Below are 20521 nucleotides of genomic sequence, written 5' to 3' on the forward strand. Positions count from 1 at the left end.
CCACATATCATCTCCAATGTCCGCTGGACTTCGGGTAGCGCCGTGTCAGCTGTTTGGGATTCCCCGACGTAATTTCCCCTCAGAAAACACGGAGGAGAATCCACCTGTCACATTCAACAGGCTCCCAGTCAGGGAAAACCCCTGATTTGGATTGGAGCGCAACCACAATCTACCATAACACACCACACAATCTTAGAAAGACCAATTGTCATAAGGGGAAAAATAGGAGCAAAAAACCTGTAGTGTGAACTATTGCATCAGGTAGTCGATGTGCCCATCTTCTCTATTTAAATCTAATTATTACTGAAGGGCAACATAATATACAGACTTCATAATCTTTTGGTTGAATGCAGTATTTATTTCCACTTTGGCTTTATGTTGTTTAGTTGTTTTTTTTTCAAGTGAGTTTTTTGTTAATGGAGACTGAAAATCCATTTTATTTTTGTTTTTGGTTGTTTTGTTTATTTTATCAGTTCCAGTGTTAAGTGTTCTTTTGAAAATAAAGTGTATCTATCTTTGGCAAGAAATCGCATGCATTATTACGTCATTTCCATTAAGTCAGTGTAAAAAGGTCTTCAGACAATATTATCGTTTATCGCAATAATTTTTGAGACAATTAATCGTTCAGCAAAATTTGCTATCGTGACAGGCCTAGTGCTGATGTTTGCAGCAAGAGGGGCTCCGAAATCAAGTTCTGTTCAAAGCCTCATTCAACATTGGACAGGCCCTGCCTGATGAGGTAAATCCGCTGCACTGCGCATCTCTGCTGCTGGAGGTAGAGGGACAAACAGGTGATTTAATTTATGTTTTAATAGCTCTTCCATTTTGCATCTATTGAGTTTTTAATAATCGCCACATAATCTGGTTTGGTTGCATGAGCTTCATGAGACACGTTTTTCTGATCTCCGCATGGCCGTGCAGCCACTCTACCTGACTTTAAGTAGACAAAGCATCTGATAATTATTGTGTCGCCGCAAAAAATAAAATAAAAATAAAAACAAACCAGTAAGCTACACTACTCACAAGGCGAGGGTGAAAGCTCCTCCACGGTCTAAACCACCGGTCCATCAGCTAACCGGGAACTCAACCTTTATAAAGGGCAGACAGAGTCAGCATGTTGAGACATAAACACACAGGCCATGTACAAATGCTTTGTTCAATCAGAAATATTCTCAATGTGCACCTCTAAACGTCTACCTGTGAATACTGAGTACAGCTCGATATGAGCGATCCGCATCGAGTTAAACTTCAGAGATCAGGCCACGACAGCGAGTGCAAAAAAATGCATTTTTGCTGAAAACAAGTAGGCGGAACTCGTCCATTCCACATGGTGTCAGAAGTGACTCCAACAGCTACCTCTTCTAGACATCACGAGAAGTAGCAACAGTATGACGTAGTTTAACCCGCCAGAGAACTTTTCTTTTGAAAAGCCAACAGATTGAGAGGACAGTTTCTTAGACTGAGAAACAGTTTCTTCCCCACAGCCGTCAGAGCCATTACTCCCTGCCCCCCCCCCCTCCCACACATATCATAACCTCGCAGTCACACATACATATCCCCCACCCCCACACAGCCATATTGTTCTGCACTTTGCACTGTCACATTATCTGTACTTTGCCATAATTGGACCTGCTGCTACTTCTTTGGTGTGGTTGAGTGCCTTTAGTTAATTTAGTTGTATATATTGTTATTATTATTATTGTGTGTTTGCTTATTTATACTGTATATATTTGACCTTTTGCACGGGAACTGCAATGGAAATTTCGTTGAATTCTGTTCAATGACAATAAATGCTATCTATCTATCTATCTATCTAGATTGGCCTGACTGGAAACGGAGATTTGAGCGCCACAGAAAAGCCACGATACTACAGAAAGATGAAGGCCCAGTGCAGGTGAGCTGCCTGATTAATGCTATGGGCAATGAAGCAGAGCAGATTTATAACTCATTCACGTTTGCTCAAGAGGAGGACCGTGATGACTTTGTTATCGTTATGGGAAAATTTGATGAATGTTTCTTTCCCCGGAGAAATATCATCCATGAGAGAGCCTGCTTTCACCAGCGTGTTCAGCGGCAAAGAGAAAAGACTGAGTGTTTTATACGAGCGCTGTATGACCTATCAAAGATCGCAACACATTGTTGTCAGGATAAAGGATAAAGAACACTCCCGCCGGCTGCAGTTGATGGGGAGTCTGATGTTGGCGCAAATGATACAGACTGTCAGACAATCTGAAGAAGTGGCAGCTCAGGTGAGCCAACAGGGATAGTCGGTGAGATCAGTGGAGGAGGTCCACCATAAGAGGAGATGAAAGTTGATGAAACTCCAGTTCAGTTTAAAATTTACACCGGTGCAGACATCAAAATGAAGAAACTTTTCACACACTTAACCGTGAGAGAGCGCTGGAACCATCTGATCTGCCCTGACCAGCCCAGGAGGGGAGCTGGGTTGTCTTGGCAGCCAGTGGATTCAATGTCACACTCAACCACAAGAAAAAATAATATTCATCTAAAGTTAATGTTGTCAGTGGACATAAAGTCAATAATCTACTCAGCAGACCACTTTCAGTAAGGATAAACTTGGTGAGGCAAGTGGATGAACTGACCAACAACACAAGTGAACATCAGCAGGTGTATGGGGAACATGGCTCACTAAAAACCAGCTAAAAACTTTAGCTGTACTTTGACAGTCCTTTAGCTTTCAAAATACAGCTAAAGGACAGTGCTGTGTCATATGCTGTACACACTGCATGCCATGTACCCTTTCCCTTGCTATAGAAAGTTAAAGAAGAGTTGGACAGAATGGAGATTAATTGTGTCAAAGAACGAGTTACAAAACCTACCGAATGGTGTGCTTCCATTGTCCCTGTAGAGAGCTCAGGTAAAGCCCGCATCTGTGTTGACCTTAACTAAATTAAATAAGTCAGTGAAAAGCAAACTCTATGTATTGCCCACTCCAGATGAGATGACCTCTAAAATAAATATTTCCTCTCTTGACCCAGCCAGTGGGTTCTGGCAAATCCCACTATACCCAGAAAGCTGCAGATTAACAACTTTCATCACTCCATTTGGCAGGTACTGTTTCAAGGGGTTACCATTTGGCATCACCAGCACACCTGAGATCTTCCAACGGAAAATCGTGGAGATATTGGAGTGGCTTGAGGGTGTGGAAGTTTTCATGGACGATATTCTGGTATACATGGAGCAACAAAAGACTAACACAACCACTGGCTAGAAAGGGTGCTGCAGCACATCAAACTGGCTGGTCTCAAATTAAACAAGGAAAAATGCACTGTTGGACAGAGCCAGTTGCGCTTCCTGGGACAAGTCATCAAGGGGTCAGGCCAGATCCAGAAAAGAAGGAAGCTTTTCAGCTGCTATCACCACCTGAAAATGTGCAGGAGCTTAAAACAGTCCTGGGAATGATGAACTACTTTGGGAAGTTTGTTTCCTTCCTTGCCACTGTAGGACTACCCTTGTATGAACTGTTGAGGAGTAATAACGTCTGGACCTGGGGCCCTGTGCAGCACTCAGCCTAAGAGAAAATAAAACATGCTGACTACAGCTCCAGTCCTTGCCTTCTAGGTCATCCCCAAACCCACAGCAGTTTCAGCAGACAGAAGCAGTTATGAGCTGGGCGCAGTGCTGCTCCAGTTTCATGGAGAAGAACGGAGGCCGATTGCCTACTGCTCCAGACACCTCTGATGCTAAAACACGCTACACACAGATAGAAAAAGACTGTCTGGCTAGTGTGTGGGCTTGTGAGAAGTTTGACAAATATCTTTGTGGTCTGGATCAGTTCAAGCTGGAAACTGATCACAAAGCACTGGTGCCATTAGTAAATAATCAGAGCATCGATAATGTTCCCTTGAGGTGTCAGCGTCTTCTCATGAGACTTATGAGATACAAACCTGAAGCAGTATATGTACCAAGAAAAACGCTCGTCATCATTGATGCTCTGCCTCAAAGCCCACTGTCACATGACAAAGAAAAGAGGGACATGCACACAGAGCTGGACAGTTATGTGGCTGCCGTAATCCAAGTCATCCCTGCATCACCATCCAGGATGGACAGTCTTAGAATGGCCACAGCAGCTGACGGAGGCCTTTAGGTACCAATTGGTCCACGGACCAATTGGTACCGGGCCGCGCAAGAAATCATGAACTACTTCCGGATCTTTTATTTTGAAAATCCTAAACCGGACTACCGGTTACGTCTTGTGCGTCAAAATTGAGCCAACTTGCAGCAGAATGAGTAACAAAACAACATCTGAGTAGTGGAGTACCAGTTTTTAAATTGTGTTAATAGGCCAAGTAAAACCAGAGTTATGCTAATCCTGAGACCCAGCAATACATTTTTGTCCTCTGTGGAGCACATAGGTTTTTTGTTCATAACTCTGAAACCATACATGCCACTGTGTTAAATCCTGTTGGTCCTTAGAGAGGACATCCTGGGCTCTCCAATGATATGACATGTGTGGGGGTAGGGCTTTTCTAGAATTTTCTTCCTGATTCTTCAAAATGGCTGCCATCCCTGTGAGCACATTTTATCAAAAGAAGAAAGGTAAGTATATTATTTTCTAATTATGAGCTTTGTGAGTTTAATATTCAGATTGCTTCTAGTAAATGAACATCTAAGGAATAGTTAGGTGAATTTCAGAGCAGTTTAATTATTTGTTGGCATAAAACATAACCTGTTTATGTGTGTCCTCCATAGAGGACATCAGGATTTGCTTTTTATTTTTTAACCTGTTTTAATAGAAGTCAGCTCACTGACTGAGGCAGAGAAAATCCTAAACAGGATTACTGATGGAGACTCAGACATAGATTTGTCAGATGAGGAGGACCAAGAGGGACAGATTGACGGTTATTTTGAGGTCGGGAGTTCAGAGGATGAGGCATCAAGTGAGGAAGAGGAGAGTGAAGTTGAGGATGCAAGGGCCCGTTGCCCACTTTGGACCAAAACTAACAAGTAGGCTTCTGAGACAAGAGTAGATAAGCTTAGACAGATAAGAGTATGAAGCTGTCCATTTGCCACAGATGATGGACAATCCTAATACTTCCAGGTGCAGAGCAGAAGGGTGCACTGGAAAAACCTACATAAAGTGCATCAAATGCAACATGTACCTCTGCATCTCAAAGAAGAACCTGCTTTATGGACTACCACAAACCAAAACAGAACTAACACACCTGATTAAACTACACTAATCAGCTTGCTTTTGATAAGTTGAATGAGGTGCCTGGAAATCTGAACCACTGGCTTAAAATGATGTAGCCATTTGAAATTTACAGCACTAAAGATTGTCAGAGTTCAGAGGTAAATGTATGCCTCAAAATGTGTTCATATTTGCCACAAGAGAGTCCCGATGTCCTCTCCAAAGGACATACTCTAAAAAATAAATAGAAACATGTTTTGAAATTTTTTCAATTGTAGTGATGTTTTTTCACTCCAAAAAGTCATGTAGTGTAAAAAAAAAAAAAGAAATTCAAAAACTTTTTTTTTCTCTGGGTCTCAGGAGGCTAAAATAAGTAAACCATATGTCAGAGAAATGTCAAAAACCAGTTTTTTCTGGGAATGTGACAGGAAAAGAGCTTCCAAACGTAAAGAAACGAAACACAACATTAGATTCCTTTGTTTTTAGAAATCTCAAATCTTCAATAAATAACGATGGGCTATATTTTGTTGCTAAGAAACGAAGTAAAGTTGCGCAAGTAACCGTGAAAGAGAAGCGGTAACGGAGTAGCGGCGCAAACGGAGTAGCGGCAAAAGCAGCATTATTGCAAAGTTTAGATATTGGAGCGACTGGTGGCATCCACTTCGTAATTTGTTTTTAGCTTAGTGGTTTCTGTTCTGTATATAAAGAATTACCTGTAGAATGAACGCACAGCATGCAGTGGCGCTCTGTTTTGAGCCGGAAGACGAAGAGGGGAAGCCCGCAGCCGGAATCTGGGCGCAGTGAGGATTGCCATGATGACGATGGCGGATCGATCATACTTATTAGCATCTGACAAAGAGTATCAGAGACTAAGAGTATGATGAGATCCTGGCAGTCTGAGAGGCAGCTACTCAGAGATCCAAGCAGGGGAAAAGTGACGCTGCGCAGCTGCAAGGAGTTGATCACTATGGGGTAAGGCAGAGCCAGTTTCATGTCAAATCCACATGAATTACATGACAGAAAACTAATTTTCTCACTGAATCTTTGATTCATTTTGTCCAGCTGTAGACTGTTAGACTCTGTCCAATCAGGGTCAGGTATTGTTAGTACATATATTGTGTAGTTGGTGCTTCTAATCAGTTTTCAGTTTATTAAATCCAAGTCTATGGAACACGTAATGTCACTAAAATCACTCTGTCCCTCTAAAACCTTTCAAAAAATTGTAAAAGTGCATTGAAACGTATCGCCTACCAAATATCGTGATATATATTGTATCATGATCAGAATATCATATATATCATATTGTATTGTGAGATGATTGTAACACTACACCCCTACTCAGAGCTGAACCATCTGCACAACCTGCTTTAACTAAAACTGCTGAGATGGACAGTAGTGCCCCAGCACAAGTCATCACTCTAGATTCTGCTTCTGCTGACTTGATTGAGACTGAGGTCCCAGCACCCGCCCCCACGAGAGCACCAGGACAAATTCAAACTAGATATGGATGCTTGTGCAAACCAGTTCAGAGATTAACTTTGTAGACTCTCAAGCAATTTGTTAGATGCTCTCTTTTTGGGGGAGGGGATTACTAATAAATAAAGGGGGAGATGTCATATATAGAGCTTTGGAGCTGACGTCACTGCGTGTGACGTTTACGTCTCTGGGCGCCATCTTGTATGGCCACATACCAAAACAAACTTTATTCCGGTGTCTTCTTTGTGTTACAGACCGCAGTGAAGTTGTTTTCAAGTTGGATATTGGATATCGGCGCTCCGCGGAGTAAGGAGCATTTAGCTCAAGGTTGATCTGATTTATGAACGCTAATTCCGGCCAGCTGTTCTCTACTGCTCCGTCCTCAAGCGCTCGGAGGTTTACATTGGGACCATCCATTTCCGAACCAAACACTCCAGTTATTAAATGCCTTGTGACCAACTGATACAAAAAAGTGATAATTCACGCTATTACATGAGGCACACTATCCTCTATTAAAATTTTAAGTGACAGACTGGCGACCTGTCCAGGGTGACCCCGCCGCTCGCCCAGAATGTTAGCTGGAGAGGCAGCAGCACCTCCTGACCCCACTAGGGACAAAGGTGTAAGAAAATAGATGGATAAATAATTTTAATATTAAATAATATGTTTTCTTCAATAGCTTTGAAATCGTGTGCCCCATTAACTCAAAATCAGTGTGAAATTATTCTACTAGACCAGGGGTGGGCAATCCTGGTCCTCGAGGGCCGGTGTCCTGCAACTCTTAGATGTCTCCCTGATCAAACACACTTGAATCCAATAGCTGAATCACCTCCTAGGTGCAGTCAAGTTCTCCAGACCCTCATTATTTAATGACCTCATTATTTGACTCAGGTGTGTTGAAGTAGAGCAGTGCTTCTCAATTCCAGTCCTCAGGCCCCCCTGCTCTGCATGTTTTAGATGTGCCTCTATTCCAGAACAGCTGATTCAAACGATTCCATGACCATCAAGTGCTGCAGAAACCTGTTGATCACCCCTAGATTCAATCCAGGTGTGTAGCATAAGGGAAACACCTAAAACATGCAGGGCAGGGAAGCCTGAGGACCGGAATTGAGAAACGCTGAAGTAGAGACACATCTAAAAGTTGCAGAAGACCGGCCCTCCAGGCCTGGAGTTGCCCACCCCTGTACTAGACTGTATGGATCATCTTTATTACGTTTTGACCCCTTTTTTATTTAAATAATTTTATAATTAAGAAATTTTCATAAAATGTATTACCTCAGATGATCATCACATTTGTTACCTGTAATGTTCAATTACATACAATTCTAGGACAGGATCTATTTCATTACATGTTCACTTCTGACCTAAAATATGTTAAATACAACAAATACTTACTTAAAGTGTGATGATCTATTTCATAACATTTACTTGTCACCTTTATTGTTTACTCTTACCTGTTTAATTACATATTAAATGTTTAAAGATGGGCTCTTTCATCTGGTGTGATTGTTACATTAAATGTTTACTGCAAAATTGAATATAATTGTTTACTTTAATCACAAAATGTTTATTTAAAACACAATCTTTCATTACATATATGTTTATTACTTGAAACATTTTAGATATCACATTTTTACTTGAAATGTGATTCATTTCATCACCTGTTTACATGCAACTTGAAGTGCTTGAATCAAACGTTTGAAATGAGAGAAAACAGACACTTCCAACTGTACACATATTTCAACACAAATGCTTCATGTTCCTCTTCAGAGTGCGCAGCCTTGCTGAGCTCCTCTCCTGGGGTTTTCTCCTCAGTCTCTCCAACTTGCTCCTCTTCTATATCCTCCGCTGCTGTGTTTTCATGATTTACCTCTTCTGGGGTAAATCATGAAAACAGTCTCTGTAACTTGTTGATCCACCATAGTCTTGCTGTATCACCTCTTTAATTTACGTGCATGTCGGTCAGATGTTGTGGCGTTTACCTCGCAGTGACACAGATTCAGCGCTGGAACCCAGTCTGGATTGAGCTAATCCACTTCATACGTCGGTTTTCCTTGAAGAGGACATATCAGAACACATATCGGTATTAATGCTGTACATTTGATAACACTAGTAAAATAGTTTACTTCACAATAATGGAATAACCTTGATGTTCACTGATAAAACTAGGACTATGCTACTGTAACGGGTACCAGGGTTCCGGACCCGTCAGCAGCAGATGAAGCTGAAAAATGTAAATGTAAATGAGCACACGGGAGACGCAGTCTGTATTACTCCAATTTCTCTCAGCTTATTTATTGAACAAACCAGCTCATTTAACTGTCAATACAGCCCACTTTATAGTTCAGTAATTTACTGTACATATTAGACATATTCCATCATTGACATAAACATCAACATTAGCTTTCCTTAAACCAGAAATAATTCCATAATATCATATTTTGTCACAATTCCCTCAGGTAACATGTACCTTCAATTCACTGCACTTTATATGCATATTTAATCACACACAGTGACATATTTCATGTTATTGTAAGTTATTGTCAACTGACATAACTATCTTAGAATCCAATTACTTTAATTAAGTGAATGCATTACATCACCATTTAACCTTTCATCAGTGTTTAGAACGCAAATAAACCCTGGAGCCCGATAACAGCATATTACTCTCATACCATGGAATATATACAGTATATCCCAACTTCCTTTATAAGCTGTTACTGTTAGTGGTTGCACCTATATATCCCGCTATTATCCGCCGCTACAGTGTGCTAACCAACTAGCATCACGGCATGTTAGCTACTTCCTCTAGCCGCTGCTGGCTCCGAAACACAACAAAACTCTTTCAATATCTTTCACACATTGACGCATTTCCTTAAACATTTCTCGAACAGTACCAAATAATCAAAAAGTACTTTATTAAAACAAACGTGAAGGTTATTCGCACCTGAAAAATGTAAATATAAATGAGCACACTCCAATTTCTCTGACCTTATGAGAAAACGCAGAGCAACAGGCAGCTCAGAGTCTCCATGCGCAACCTACTGGTGAAACACCATTACTACACCCATCGTCATTAACCCCATAAACATTTAAAGAAATGCATGCTCCTTTTTTCTATTGTGAGCACACACCCGTGGGCATCACACAACATAAAAAATATAAGCCCAACCTAAACAAAGTTGACCCACTTAAATTACCTCAACGTAACTGAACATGAGTAAACCCGAACAAAATCATAGCAAAACATTATGACACAACACCAACAGAGCGAATTGAGACACTCACCAGAATGGAAATGTCTGGAGCAAACTTGTAGATATCTTGGGATGTTGGAGAACGTAATATCAGGACGTCTCAGAGCTGATATCCAGGACATTCGTCTCCTTTTTGTTAGCTCCGATAGTTTAGCCTCCTCGCGTTGTTTACAGGCAGGAATACAGTGAAGCGAAAGTCCGTTTTCCATCTTTTTACCATTTCGGTCGTGTGATCGGACATTACATCCAATAACGCAGCAAGTTCGAAACATTGCTAAATAATTTGAAGTAACTTAGATTCAAAATATCTGTGAGAGACAGTCGTTTTCTCGGTTATGTTTATGGCCATACAAGATGGCGCTCATCTCCCTACGTCTAGAGCAGTGACGTCACGTTCCAAAGCTCTATAGAACTCTGTTACTTTATGTTACTGTTACTGTGGTTACAGCAGAAGACTCTTGTATACTGTGTGTCGGGTTCTGGGGGAAAAACAGTTAGAGCTGCCGTGGTGTGTGTGTTTTTGCAACAGTCAATAAAGCTTCAAAGACAAAAACTAAAGAATAGAATAGAATTCAACTTTATTGTCATTGCACTGTCACAAGTACAAGCAACGAGATGTAGTTTGCATCTATCCAGAAGTGCTCTACGAGATATAAATATTTATTTACAGATGTACAAGACTATGTATGTGTGGACTATAAGGGGTTATAGCAAGAGATATAGATATTGTGTATAAATATAAATATGGGAGCTCTTCCATTCCACAAATACATCTTTAAAAATGCAGTTTTGCTGAAAGCAAGTAGGCGGAGCCAACAACTGGGACCTTCTACTTATCTACTGTTTTCATTATCAGCAGGACAAAAACAGGTTGAGGAAAGCTAGCATCAGCTGCAGGGAAAGAGGACAAGATGCTCGACACAAATCTGCTATGATTATAAAGAGGAGCTTAGGGCTAACTGGCTAAAGCTCAAGTGTCAAGTCAGATGAGCTTCAACAGCTTTTCAAATAAGATATCGACAGCTGGCTGCATCGATTAGTTCTACTAACTCTGTTATTTCTATTAAGTCTTAATGTAAGATAAACTTCCCCAAATCAGTGCACAAAACTGAGTAACTTCATCCTCAACTACAAACAATACATGTCACTAACCTTATTTGGAAGTCGACACTTTTCGCTTTGGCCGTGTCCAACCGTTTGTTTTGATGGTACAGCTAACCGTCGTTAGCTGCTATGCTAACGCTACCTGACCAAATATCACGGTTAGTTAACTCAGATCGTCTCCCTAAAGCAGACGCAACTAAGAAGGGAGTTAGCGTCTCACACACGGGTTCTCCTCATTTGGAAATGACAGTAAGAATTGAATTTACCTTTGGGCGGGAGGCCTGGGAAAACAGCCGGGGCCTCTGGATGCTGGTGGCTCAGCTGTAAAAAAGCAGTCGGAGACAGCGGTGCGCCCTGCTGCAGCTGCGCTGCTACACCCGCTCACATTCCCCGCTCCTCTGAGGCAGTTGCCAGCCGCCCCAGCTCACAGTTTGAATGCCGCTCTGACAAATTCACATTCCCATTCGGTCCTCAAAGTTACCGAGGTACTGTTTTCATTCCTTTGTGGTCCCCGTTGTCTTCTCTGTGCTATATTTTTACCCCCACAATGCAACGCGCAGCACACACTGTGTCATACTGGAAGAAACAGGAAGTGTCACATTTGGCGACACAAGCGTCACCTCGGAAACCGAAACACTCCCACTTCATTCCTACAGTCAAAACGGTCTCAGCGTGAGATCAGATGGGATAGTTGAAAATGGGTTGAAGATTAACACTGTTTTCCTTTCAACAGAATTACATTTAGTTTATTTTTTTTATTTTTCGTAGATATAACTGTAATTAAAACTGCAAGCAGTGTTTGAGTCCCTCGCAGCTCAGCGACGCTCCGGTGTTCTGTCAGATCAGTCTACGCTGTCAGATCGTCATACGCTTAGCACGAACTGACGGTTATATCTATCAGACAAGTATACACTGTCATTACCATATGATTTTATTTAATCAGCTACATAGAATCATGTTGACGATGACTCAACATGAGTCATGTTGATGAGCAACATCATTCTATGTTGATGTTGAATCATCAACATAGAATCATGTTAATGATTCTATGTTGCTGTACACTTTAATCACACAGTGATGCTACGTTTCCCCTTATTTGTGCACAGGGGCGCTGCCAGGAATCTTGGGCCCCATGACAAAAAATTAAATTGGACCCCCCCCACGCAGCTACTGCTGATTTTGGTTTTAGTTGATATGATTTTTTTATTTTTTTTCGTCTGAAATGTCGCTGAATATAGGAAAAAAGTCACTGAGTTGGCAACAGTGGGGTGAATATTGTTAACTGTAAACGTTCAGACCTGACCTGGTGGGTCAGTCTGTCAAACCTCTCACTGTAGAGCAGAAAAGGACAGAGATGATTTATAAACCTTTGCTGACGAAGATAAGATCAGGGGTTAAGATGGGCTTCACGTGTAAGTATCGGCCGATCACGATCAGTTGATCAGAAATCAACTGGTCGATAAATCAGTTGGCCAGTAAATGTATCCTATATTATATACTGTATGTATATAATGTAAACAGCACTGCCAGAGATACAATAAGTTTTTAGCAGGTGTCTAATGAGCAGACTGCTGATTGCAGCCAGTCCACATTGTTAGCAGAACTAGAGGGCCCCTGTGATGGCCAAATCCATGGCCACACTCCTTTGTCGGTAACGTTTTTTATGCACAATTTATTTGTTCATACAAACACAACAACACTTTAGTTTCAATAAGAACATTTATTAGTTGATTTGGATACATTTGTTCTCTTTGTTAGCGCACACATTTAGTTAGCATATGTATTTATATCAACTCAAAGTTAATTTTGTTTGCTTAAGATTAACTCTGTTTTTCCTGCCAGTTCTTACCTGCCTTGGAGTTGCCAGACAAAAGATGGGGGCCAGGGCTCAGCAGGCTTAAACGCTGATTGGACTGCACCACTAGTTCCTGCTGGTAGGGGGGATTTGTAGTTTCTTTGTTTATATAAGTTTTGTATTTAAGTAAATGGTAGTATTTAAAGTTTAATATTTTTTGATTTTCATTTTTGGTTCTTTAGTTTAGCCAAGCTTAGCTGTACTGTTATTTGTTTTGTGTTATTTGTAATTGTATTGTATTCTGTTTAGTTACCCCTATTGTGTCTTAATTGATCTGATCAGCCAGTATATAAACCCCAGTGTGTCATTTCTTTGTTAGGTCAGTTATGTTTGACCTAACAGGTCAAACATAGGTCAGTTACCCTGCAGCCAGTTTGATAACATTTTTTGCCTGAGTTCAGTTTTGTTTCTTTGACCTCTTTTATGAGCTCAGTTTATCTTTTGTCAGTTATAATCTTTGGGTTAAAATAAACCAACCCTATTTTTCTAATATGTCCTGTGACTCCTCCTGTTTTTAACTAGGTCCATCACAGCCCCAAAACCAAATTTCGCTTAGGGCCCCATGGAGGCTTGGGCAGGCAATGGGCCGGAGCAACCATTTTCTCTAAGGTGGACTTGGTGCAAGGTTACCATCAGGTTTCAGCAGGGGCGCTGCCAGGAATCTTGGGCCCCATGACAAAAAATTAAATTGGCCCCCAACACGCAGCTGCTGTTACAATTTTTTGAGTCTATCTGACCAAAAGTGCCACAATCTTAAAGGCTTGCAACTGTCTTGCTTTCTTTGGTCCAATACTGATAACTAGCACAATATTTACTGCTCATGAACTTTATATGCAACAGTCCACATACAGTATGCAAGTAGGTTGCTTAAATTTGTTCTATTAGTTTTAGATTACTGAAATGTCTCTCCCCACCAGCAACAGTCATAGGCAACATGCAAAATATACATGAAACAATCCAGACTTCTCAAAAAATGCTTTGTAGTTGCATTTTATTCAAGCTGCAGTATATAACTTTAATAAAAAATATGTTTTCTCAATATTTGTTAAAGCTGTCACCATGTTGTGACAGTTTGTTATGAGACAGATAATCTGTGAAAACAATAAATCTCCTCCACCTGCTCCCTGAATTACTATTGCTAGTAATGCAACGTTCTGGCCAAAACAACCAATCAGAACCAGTAGGAGGGTCTTAGCGCTGTCAATCAACCTAATTCACTCACTGCTAAACGTGCTAATGGTGGAAATCAACTTATTGTTACAGGAAAATCGTTTATCTGCCGTCACTGGTAGCTATGCTAACTAGACAAAGCATTAACAACAGGCTATGCTAGCTGCAACATTTCACAGAGCGAGGGGGAGGAAGGATGAGCAGCCACATGAGATTGTAACTGACAGCGCTAAATCTCTCCTGCCACTGACCTGTTGTTTCTAGCAATTTGAGAAGGCAGAGTAAATAGATTTTTCGTAGATTATCTCTGTCACAACATAATGACAGTTTTAACAAATATGTGAAAAAAAATATATTTTTATAAAAGTTACATACTGCAGCTTTAATTTCACTTAGGAGAGGACGGGTCAGGAGGAACGTGGGTTAGTTAGAGCTGCTGCTGACTGACTCACCTGTTATGTGGTAAAAGGTACAAGGGACAGGTTATATGAATATCTTGGTATTTTTTTCCTTAATTCATTAAATGTTAGTGAAATGGAGACAAACAGTTTGTAGCTGAGCTAACTATGGTTAATAATCTCACACAGTCTACCCACGTCTCTGAGAAAAACTGCTTTATAAATTGACACTCTTGCCTTTTTCTCTCTCTGTTTTTTTTTTTGAAAACCTGACTTTATTATTTTTCTTAGCAGCACAGTAACTGCCACAGTCATTCTTGTCTGCTGACTGCTGCTGAACACCGTCACCGTCAAGCTGAGCAGGAACGAACCATTTCATGCAGATCCAGGGGGGTTCAGGACAAATGTGTGCTTTTTGGTCTGGGAGTGGGAACATACAATTTTTACTGCTAAAAATAATCTTCGAAAATACAATATGATTCATTTTGTAATTGACAGGGCCCCATTTTTTTTTTATTTCTATGAACAAAAAATAAATAAGTAAATTGTGGAGGGCCCCCTGTTGGTCAGGGGACTGTAACAGCCGTAATTGTGTAGTGTCTCTTTAAGATACTCTAGTTTTGCTAATGATGTCACAAGTATGCACCAAGGCTTCTCTGTAGTGAGCGTGGGAGAAACGTGCTAGACAGACATGTTAGCTCCCTAACTTTTTAGTAATGTTACAGGTTGTTTGGACGCTGCTCATTTTCATGTCTGATATTATGCAGCCGTTCAACCGGGCTTTGTAAGGTTGGTGAAGAGTGTGTTTATTAAAAGACAACACTGTGGAATTCCCAGTACCAGTGTGGTTTTGCGTTTTTGATCGCCCAGACGAGTCTGCCGCCTCCTCTCCTCCCTTAAACACAACCAAGCATTACAAATGGCGCCCGAACATTTTATCTTGGACCTCAGAATGCAGTATCGTCTACCAGCTGATGATTGAAACATTAAGGAGGTACTTTGCAAAGTAGTGGATGTCCGCCATACCTCGTGGGAACGGACCAGGCTAGCCCAGACGCAGAGTTTATGTCTGTGTACAGCAAAATGTGTTTCAACTTTTCACACTGCTAAAATTAATAACTAACATTCTTGGAATTATTTCTGTGTGACCAAAACTGAAGTTATTCCAGCATAACTTGCATTCTACAGACTTGGGTTCAGGTAAGTGTGCATTATGGCTACTCATCCTGACTTGACTGATCTATGTGATGATTTGGACTTTAGGTTGCTCCCAAACCACAATACTGACACAATACCCCTGACCTGGAACATAAAGTACAAAGTTTAAAAGAAGAGGTGGACATGCTTCAACAATGTCTACATGAATCTTTGGATCTACAGAAAAATATTTTGGAGCGTTGGACTCAACAAGCTAAAACCGTCCCTAACGTCCCAAGTGCTCAGGTTACTCAACCTTTTCCTCAGGAGTCATCTACTCCATATGTGCCTAGTCTACGTACCAGGAAAAAAGAGCAATACAACTCAGCACCTGACCCCACTCAGTCCATGAGGGCTCCGTCTCAGACACATTCGGATTCGCTGCAGTTAATTAATACTACCAGAGTCCTCGCTACCGCTTTGCACCAAGCAAAATTAGAACCCACCTTCACTAATAATGGTGGTCTTCACCCAGAGGAATGGCTGCAGTCTGTTAATGCTTACAAGACCTCACTGGACTTAACAGACACACAGATTCTCAAAGAACTACCACATTTCCTAGCTAAGGGACCAAGGAAGTGGTTTAGTGTTCTCAGCTCTCATGTATCTACTTGGACTGAATTTTGTGAACTTTTCAGAACCGTATTCTTACCTGTTGACAACCAGGAGCATATTATGAGAGGTATCTTGGACAGTTTCCAGCACCCCGAAGAACCTCTCCCAACGTTTGCAGCCCATTGCTCAGTAAGTTCAAAAGACTGAGGAACCCTCCGTCTGAGCAAGAACAGATTGACCTTATCTGTAAACATGCAGTAGAGAAGTACAGAGTGGCACTGTATGGAACACCTATCAGGTCAGTAATTGATTTGGTGCTGCGTGCCCATGAGCTACATTCTGTTCTCGGCAACACCCCATTACAGCCATCAAGAGTCCAGATGAAAAATAAAACTGATGATGGACCCTACTGTTTTAAATGTTCCATGCCTGGTGTTGCATCCCGCATATGTCCGAACTGTTCCACTGAGTATTATGGAGCTCGACATTCTACGAGACCTGCCAGAGAGCGTCCCCAAACTCCACCTGCAGATTATCATCCTGTGACACAGACTGCAGAACCAAAAAGCGCTAACGTGGTGAGAAAACCAAACCCAACAGGTAGGAAGCAGGGAAACTTCAGAGGGGGGGAGAGTTTTTCACAGGGCCAACCCTCCCCCCAGTCAGTAACTCCGCCCTCATTGCCTGTGTCAGTCCCAAATTCACCACCTATCACGTTGAAGATGGAACTTCACAATCATCTTGGAACACTCCTTTCAGAGTTGAAGTGAACTTAAAAGGAACAGCTCTGGAGGCCACACTCGACACAGGTGTGTCGCTTTCAGCAGTAGATGCAGACTTGATACCTGAAAAGACCCAAAATGTCTCATTAAAGAATCAGTGGCATTCCCCACCTATAAGACTGGCCAACGGCACTGACTGCAATCCATTGGGAGTAACTTGGTTGACCATTGGATTTATGGGCAAGTCAGTCTATCAACGATTTGTTATAGTGTAGGGCCTGTCATCCCCCTTAGTTCTTGGGATGGACTTTATGACTCGCACTTCTCTAACAATTCATGTCCCAACCAGAACAGTAATTATGGATGACAATCCCCCATTTCTGGATGAACCCTGTGAAAACGACTTTGTGGAGGCTGATCTTGAGTGTGGAACGATGACTCTGCAGAACACTCCACAGGTCTCACTTAAGGAAAAAGTTGAAGACGCTGACTTAAATTCTGCGGAAAAAGGAGGACTGTTAAAGTTGCTAGATAACTACAGTGATCTGTTTGATGGTCACTTAGGTTGCACTTCTCTGGCAGAACATATCATCGTCACTGGGGATGCAAAGCCAGTTAACCTACCACCTTACTGCACCTCCCCACCTAAAAAGCAAATCATTGAAGAACAAGTACAACAGATGCTAAAGGATAACATCATTGAACCTGCATCTGGACCATGGGCAGCTCCTGTAGTCATTGTGAACAAACCCCCCCGTGAACCACGGTTTTGTGTTGACTTCCGGGGTCTAAATCAGCTGACTGTGACAGACTCTTGTAAGTTAGGCATATATCTCAATTTGGCCAAAAAATGTCTCAGGCAATTATGCTATTAAGATTCACTGATTAAATGGTGGTAATCAGATGGTGATTTTCACTAGTGACACGTCAACAAGAAAGTTCGGTTTTGGGCTCATTTACTCACATTCATATTCTTCCATGTTAGTTTTAAACTGTGGCTTTCTTCTTGAATCTGTGAAGGACAGGGTTTATGCTGCCCTTTTTCACAGATTCTCCCTTTAGAGCTGTGGATTTCTGCAGCTTCTTCAGAGGTACCTTGGGGCTCTTGGCTGCTTCTCTGCTAAATATTTTAGTTTATGTAGGCAGTCATCTGGCAGGTTTGAAGTGTGTCACAGTCCTGATGGATGGATTGAACAAATGTAAGATGCTCAAAGCATAGATGTTAGAAACTAACTTTGCTTTAAACTTCTCCACAATTTTGACCTTTTATGGAAAACATACCTGTGTTCCAGACTTGATTTACAACTTACAAAAAAATACACAGAGGTGGACAGTTCTCCTGGTAATTAGGTCAATTTGAGTTATTAGAGGACTATGGATGGATAGCATTATGCTAAATCTGGTATATTTACAACATCATTGTAGTTATTAATATGCATGGCCCCATTTAAATAAAATGAATCAATCGATCAATTAATTAATCAAAAGGAGTTGAACCAGTATGTATGCAACACTTTCAAGATTTTTACCTTCAAAACAAACATGTCTGGTTTTCTTTCACTTTACTACTACGCTACAGTTTGTGTTGCTCTATCATTTAAAAAACATTGAAGTTTATGACTTAATGTGACAAAATCTGACTACTTCATCAGGTCCCGTATGGTTTTACCTGCGGGTTTTCCTTTACTTGTGTGCAGAGAGGAGACATTTGTTAACATAAATGTGTTTATTTAACCATTTTATGAACAAACAAAAAATTTACATTCAAAGACAGCAGCATATACCATGATAATTACATATTCAAAGTAAAAACTTTACAAAAATAAATAGCTTAGAAAGGTGTAACAATACTTTAGCATTGTCCTTCATTGAAGGAATATCAGCCTTGCATCCCATTTCTCTTATCTTATACTGTAAGTTAACAAAAGGAATGAATACATTAAATATACATACAGGAGTCAGAAATGACCACAAAGTCTGAAAGAAAATTAAATTAGCAGTACTTTTTTAAATCAACAAAGATATCATGTTTATCACTTAGCCCTATAAGACATAAAGGAACTGAAAAAAAGATTTGTTGCAATAAATATTTCATCACTGCTCAAACTACCAGATAGATGATGTCTTGTATTTGTAATAAAGATTACACATTTCACACAATATTTAAATTGGAACAAATTCATATTTTTATAATTTCATCTTCTGTGGCTTTGGACTAAGTCTGTCTTGTTTGGTGAAGGATCAGAATTAATAAAAAAAAACAATAAATTGGAAGAACACCGAAAACATAATCCACAATATAATAACTTGTAGAAAAAAATTGTTTTTTTCAGCAAAAGTCTTTTAGTGCAAGCCCTAGTTATGAACAGTGAATTTTAGTTTTTCATTGACTTTATTTCTTTTATAATTATACTGCATGTTCTGCCAGAAACAGAGTCATGAACAATCTTTTTGTACCTTTATAGTTTTAGTTATTCTGCACAAATCATGTAAAGGTTCATACCTACAGGGTGATGGTGAGGGTGGGAAGATAAGAATTTTAAAATAATGCAGTTTTATGATTCTCTTGAATAATTTCTATCAATAATTCATATTCCTTTATTTAATCAGGTAAACCCCGTTGAGATCAAGATCTCATTTTCAAGAGGAACCTGAGCAAAAATTTGCAATACATAGCAACCTGGTTACAAGATAAAAACAATTAATACATATGCACAAGTATAAAACAATAAAAACAATTTAAAAACAATGACACTGTTTCATAGAATCTTGTTGCCTATCTTTAAGAACTGATCGAAATAAGTCCAGTGAAATCATTTCCGACATCTTAAGTTCAGACTGCAGCTGATTCCACGCTGTGGGGGCAAAACACTGAACGCCTGCTTCCCTTTTTCAGTTCGAAAGCGTGGGACATGCAGAAGAATAATGTTATTGGAGCGAAGAGAACGAGAACTGACAGTTCTATGTAGGAGAGTGGATAAATATGCTGGGGTTAGACTGAGTAAAGATTTATACATCAGGATCATTAAATGATTGTTTCTCCGTACACTTAAAGGAGCCATTCAGCTTTTGCGTACAAATCACAATGATGTGTCAGACGTCTACTACCGGTTATAAACCTTAAAGCTCAATGATACACAGTATTTAATGATTGAAGACATTTGGTCAAAGTATTCATATATAAAACATCTCCATAATCCAAAAGTGGCAGGAATGTCGCTGCTACCAATTTTCTTCTAGCTTTGAGTGTAAAACAAGATAATAAAACCCAATTTTAATTTTCAATGTCCGTAGTAGATTTGCTATGTGATTTTTAAAGGAAAGTTCATTATCTAGAATAAAACCAAGATCTGTATAATTACTGACAATAGGAAAGCATTTGTTCAATGTTGACCAGAGGTTACAATTTGTCACATTTTATAAAAGCTAATAGGCAAAAATAGGGAAAACTACAAAAATATGGCCAGATGAAAAGTTTTCAGGAGATGATATGAAATTACATTAAATTAAACATGAGATTTGAGGATTTTTATGACCATGTCCATAGGAAATATGGATGCAGTGGTTTATAAATAAGGGTATGAAATGGATGGTTTTGAAGGAACTGACATTATCATCATGGTGAATTCACTCAG

At 40.3% G+C, this 20521-nt stretch overlaps 1 protein-coding gene across 3 annotated transcripts in view; it reads right to left on the minus strand.

Moving 5' to 3' along the window:
* Positions 1-11578, minus strand: part of zbtb44 (zinc finger and BTB domain containing 44) — a 52296-nt gene extending 40718 nt beyond the window's left edge. For 2 of the 3 annotated variants that reach the window (XM_028024826.1, XM_028024828.1), the window contains exons 1-2: positions 11256-11578; positions 1024-1088 (exon numbers count right to left, since the gene is read on the minus strand). In XM_028024826.1, coding sequence (XP_027880627.1) covers positions 1024-1068 — 45 coding nt within the window. In that variant the 5' untranslated portion in view covers positions 1069-1088; positions 11256-11578. The remainder of the gene's footprint in view (positions 1-1023; positions 1089-11255) is intronic. The other variant, XM_028024827.1, reaches the window with a different exon arrangement.
* Positions 11579-20521: the final 8943 nt, after the last annotated feature.

Source organism: Xiphophorus couchianus, chromosome 8 (assembly GCF_001444195.1).
Source record: "Xiphophorus couchianus chromosome 8, X_couchianus-1.0, whole genome shotgun sequence".
In the NCBI taxonomy this organism is placed as follows: domain Eukaryota; kingdom Metazoa; phylum Chordata; class Actinopteri; order Cyprinodontiformes; family Poeciliidae; genus Xiphophorus; species Xiphophorus couchianus.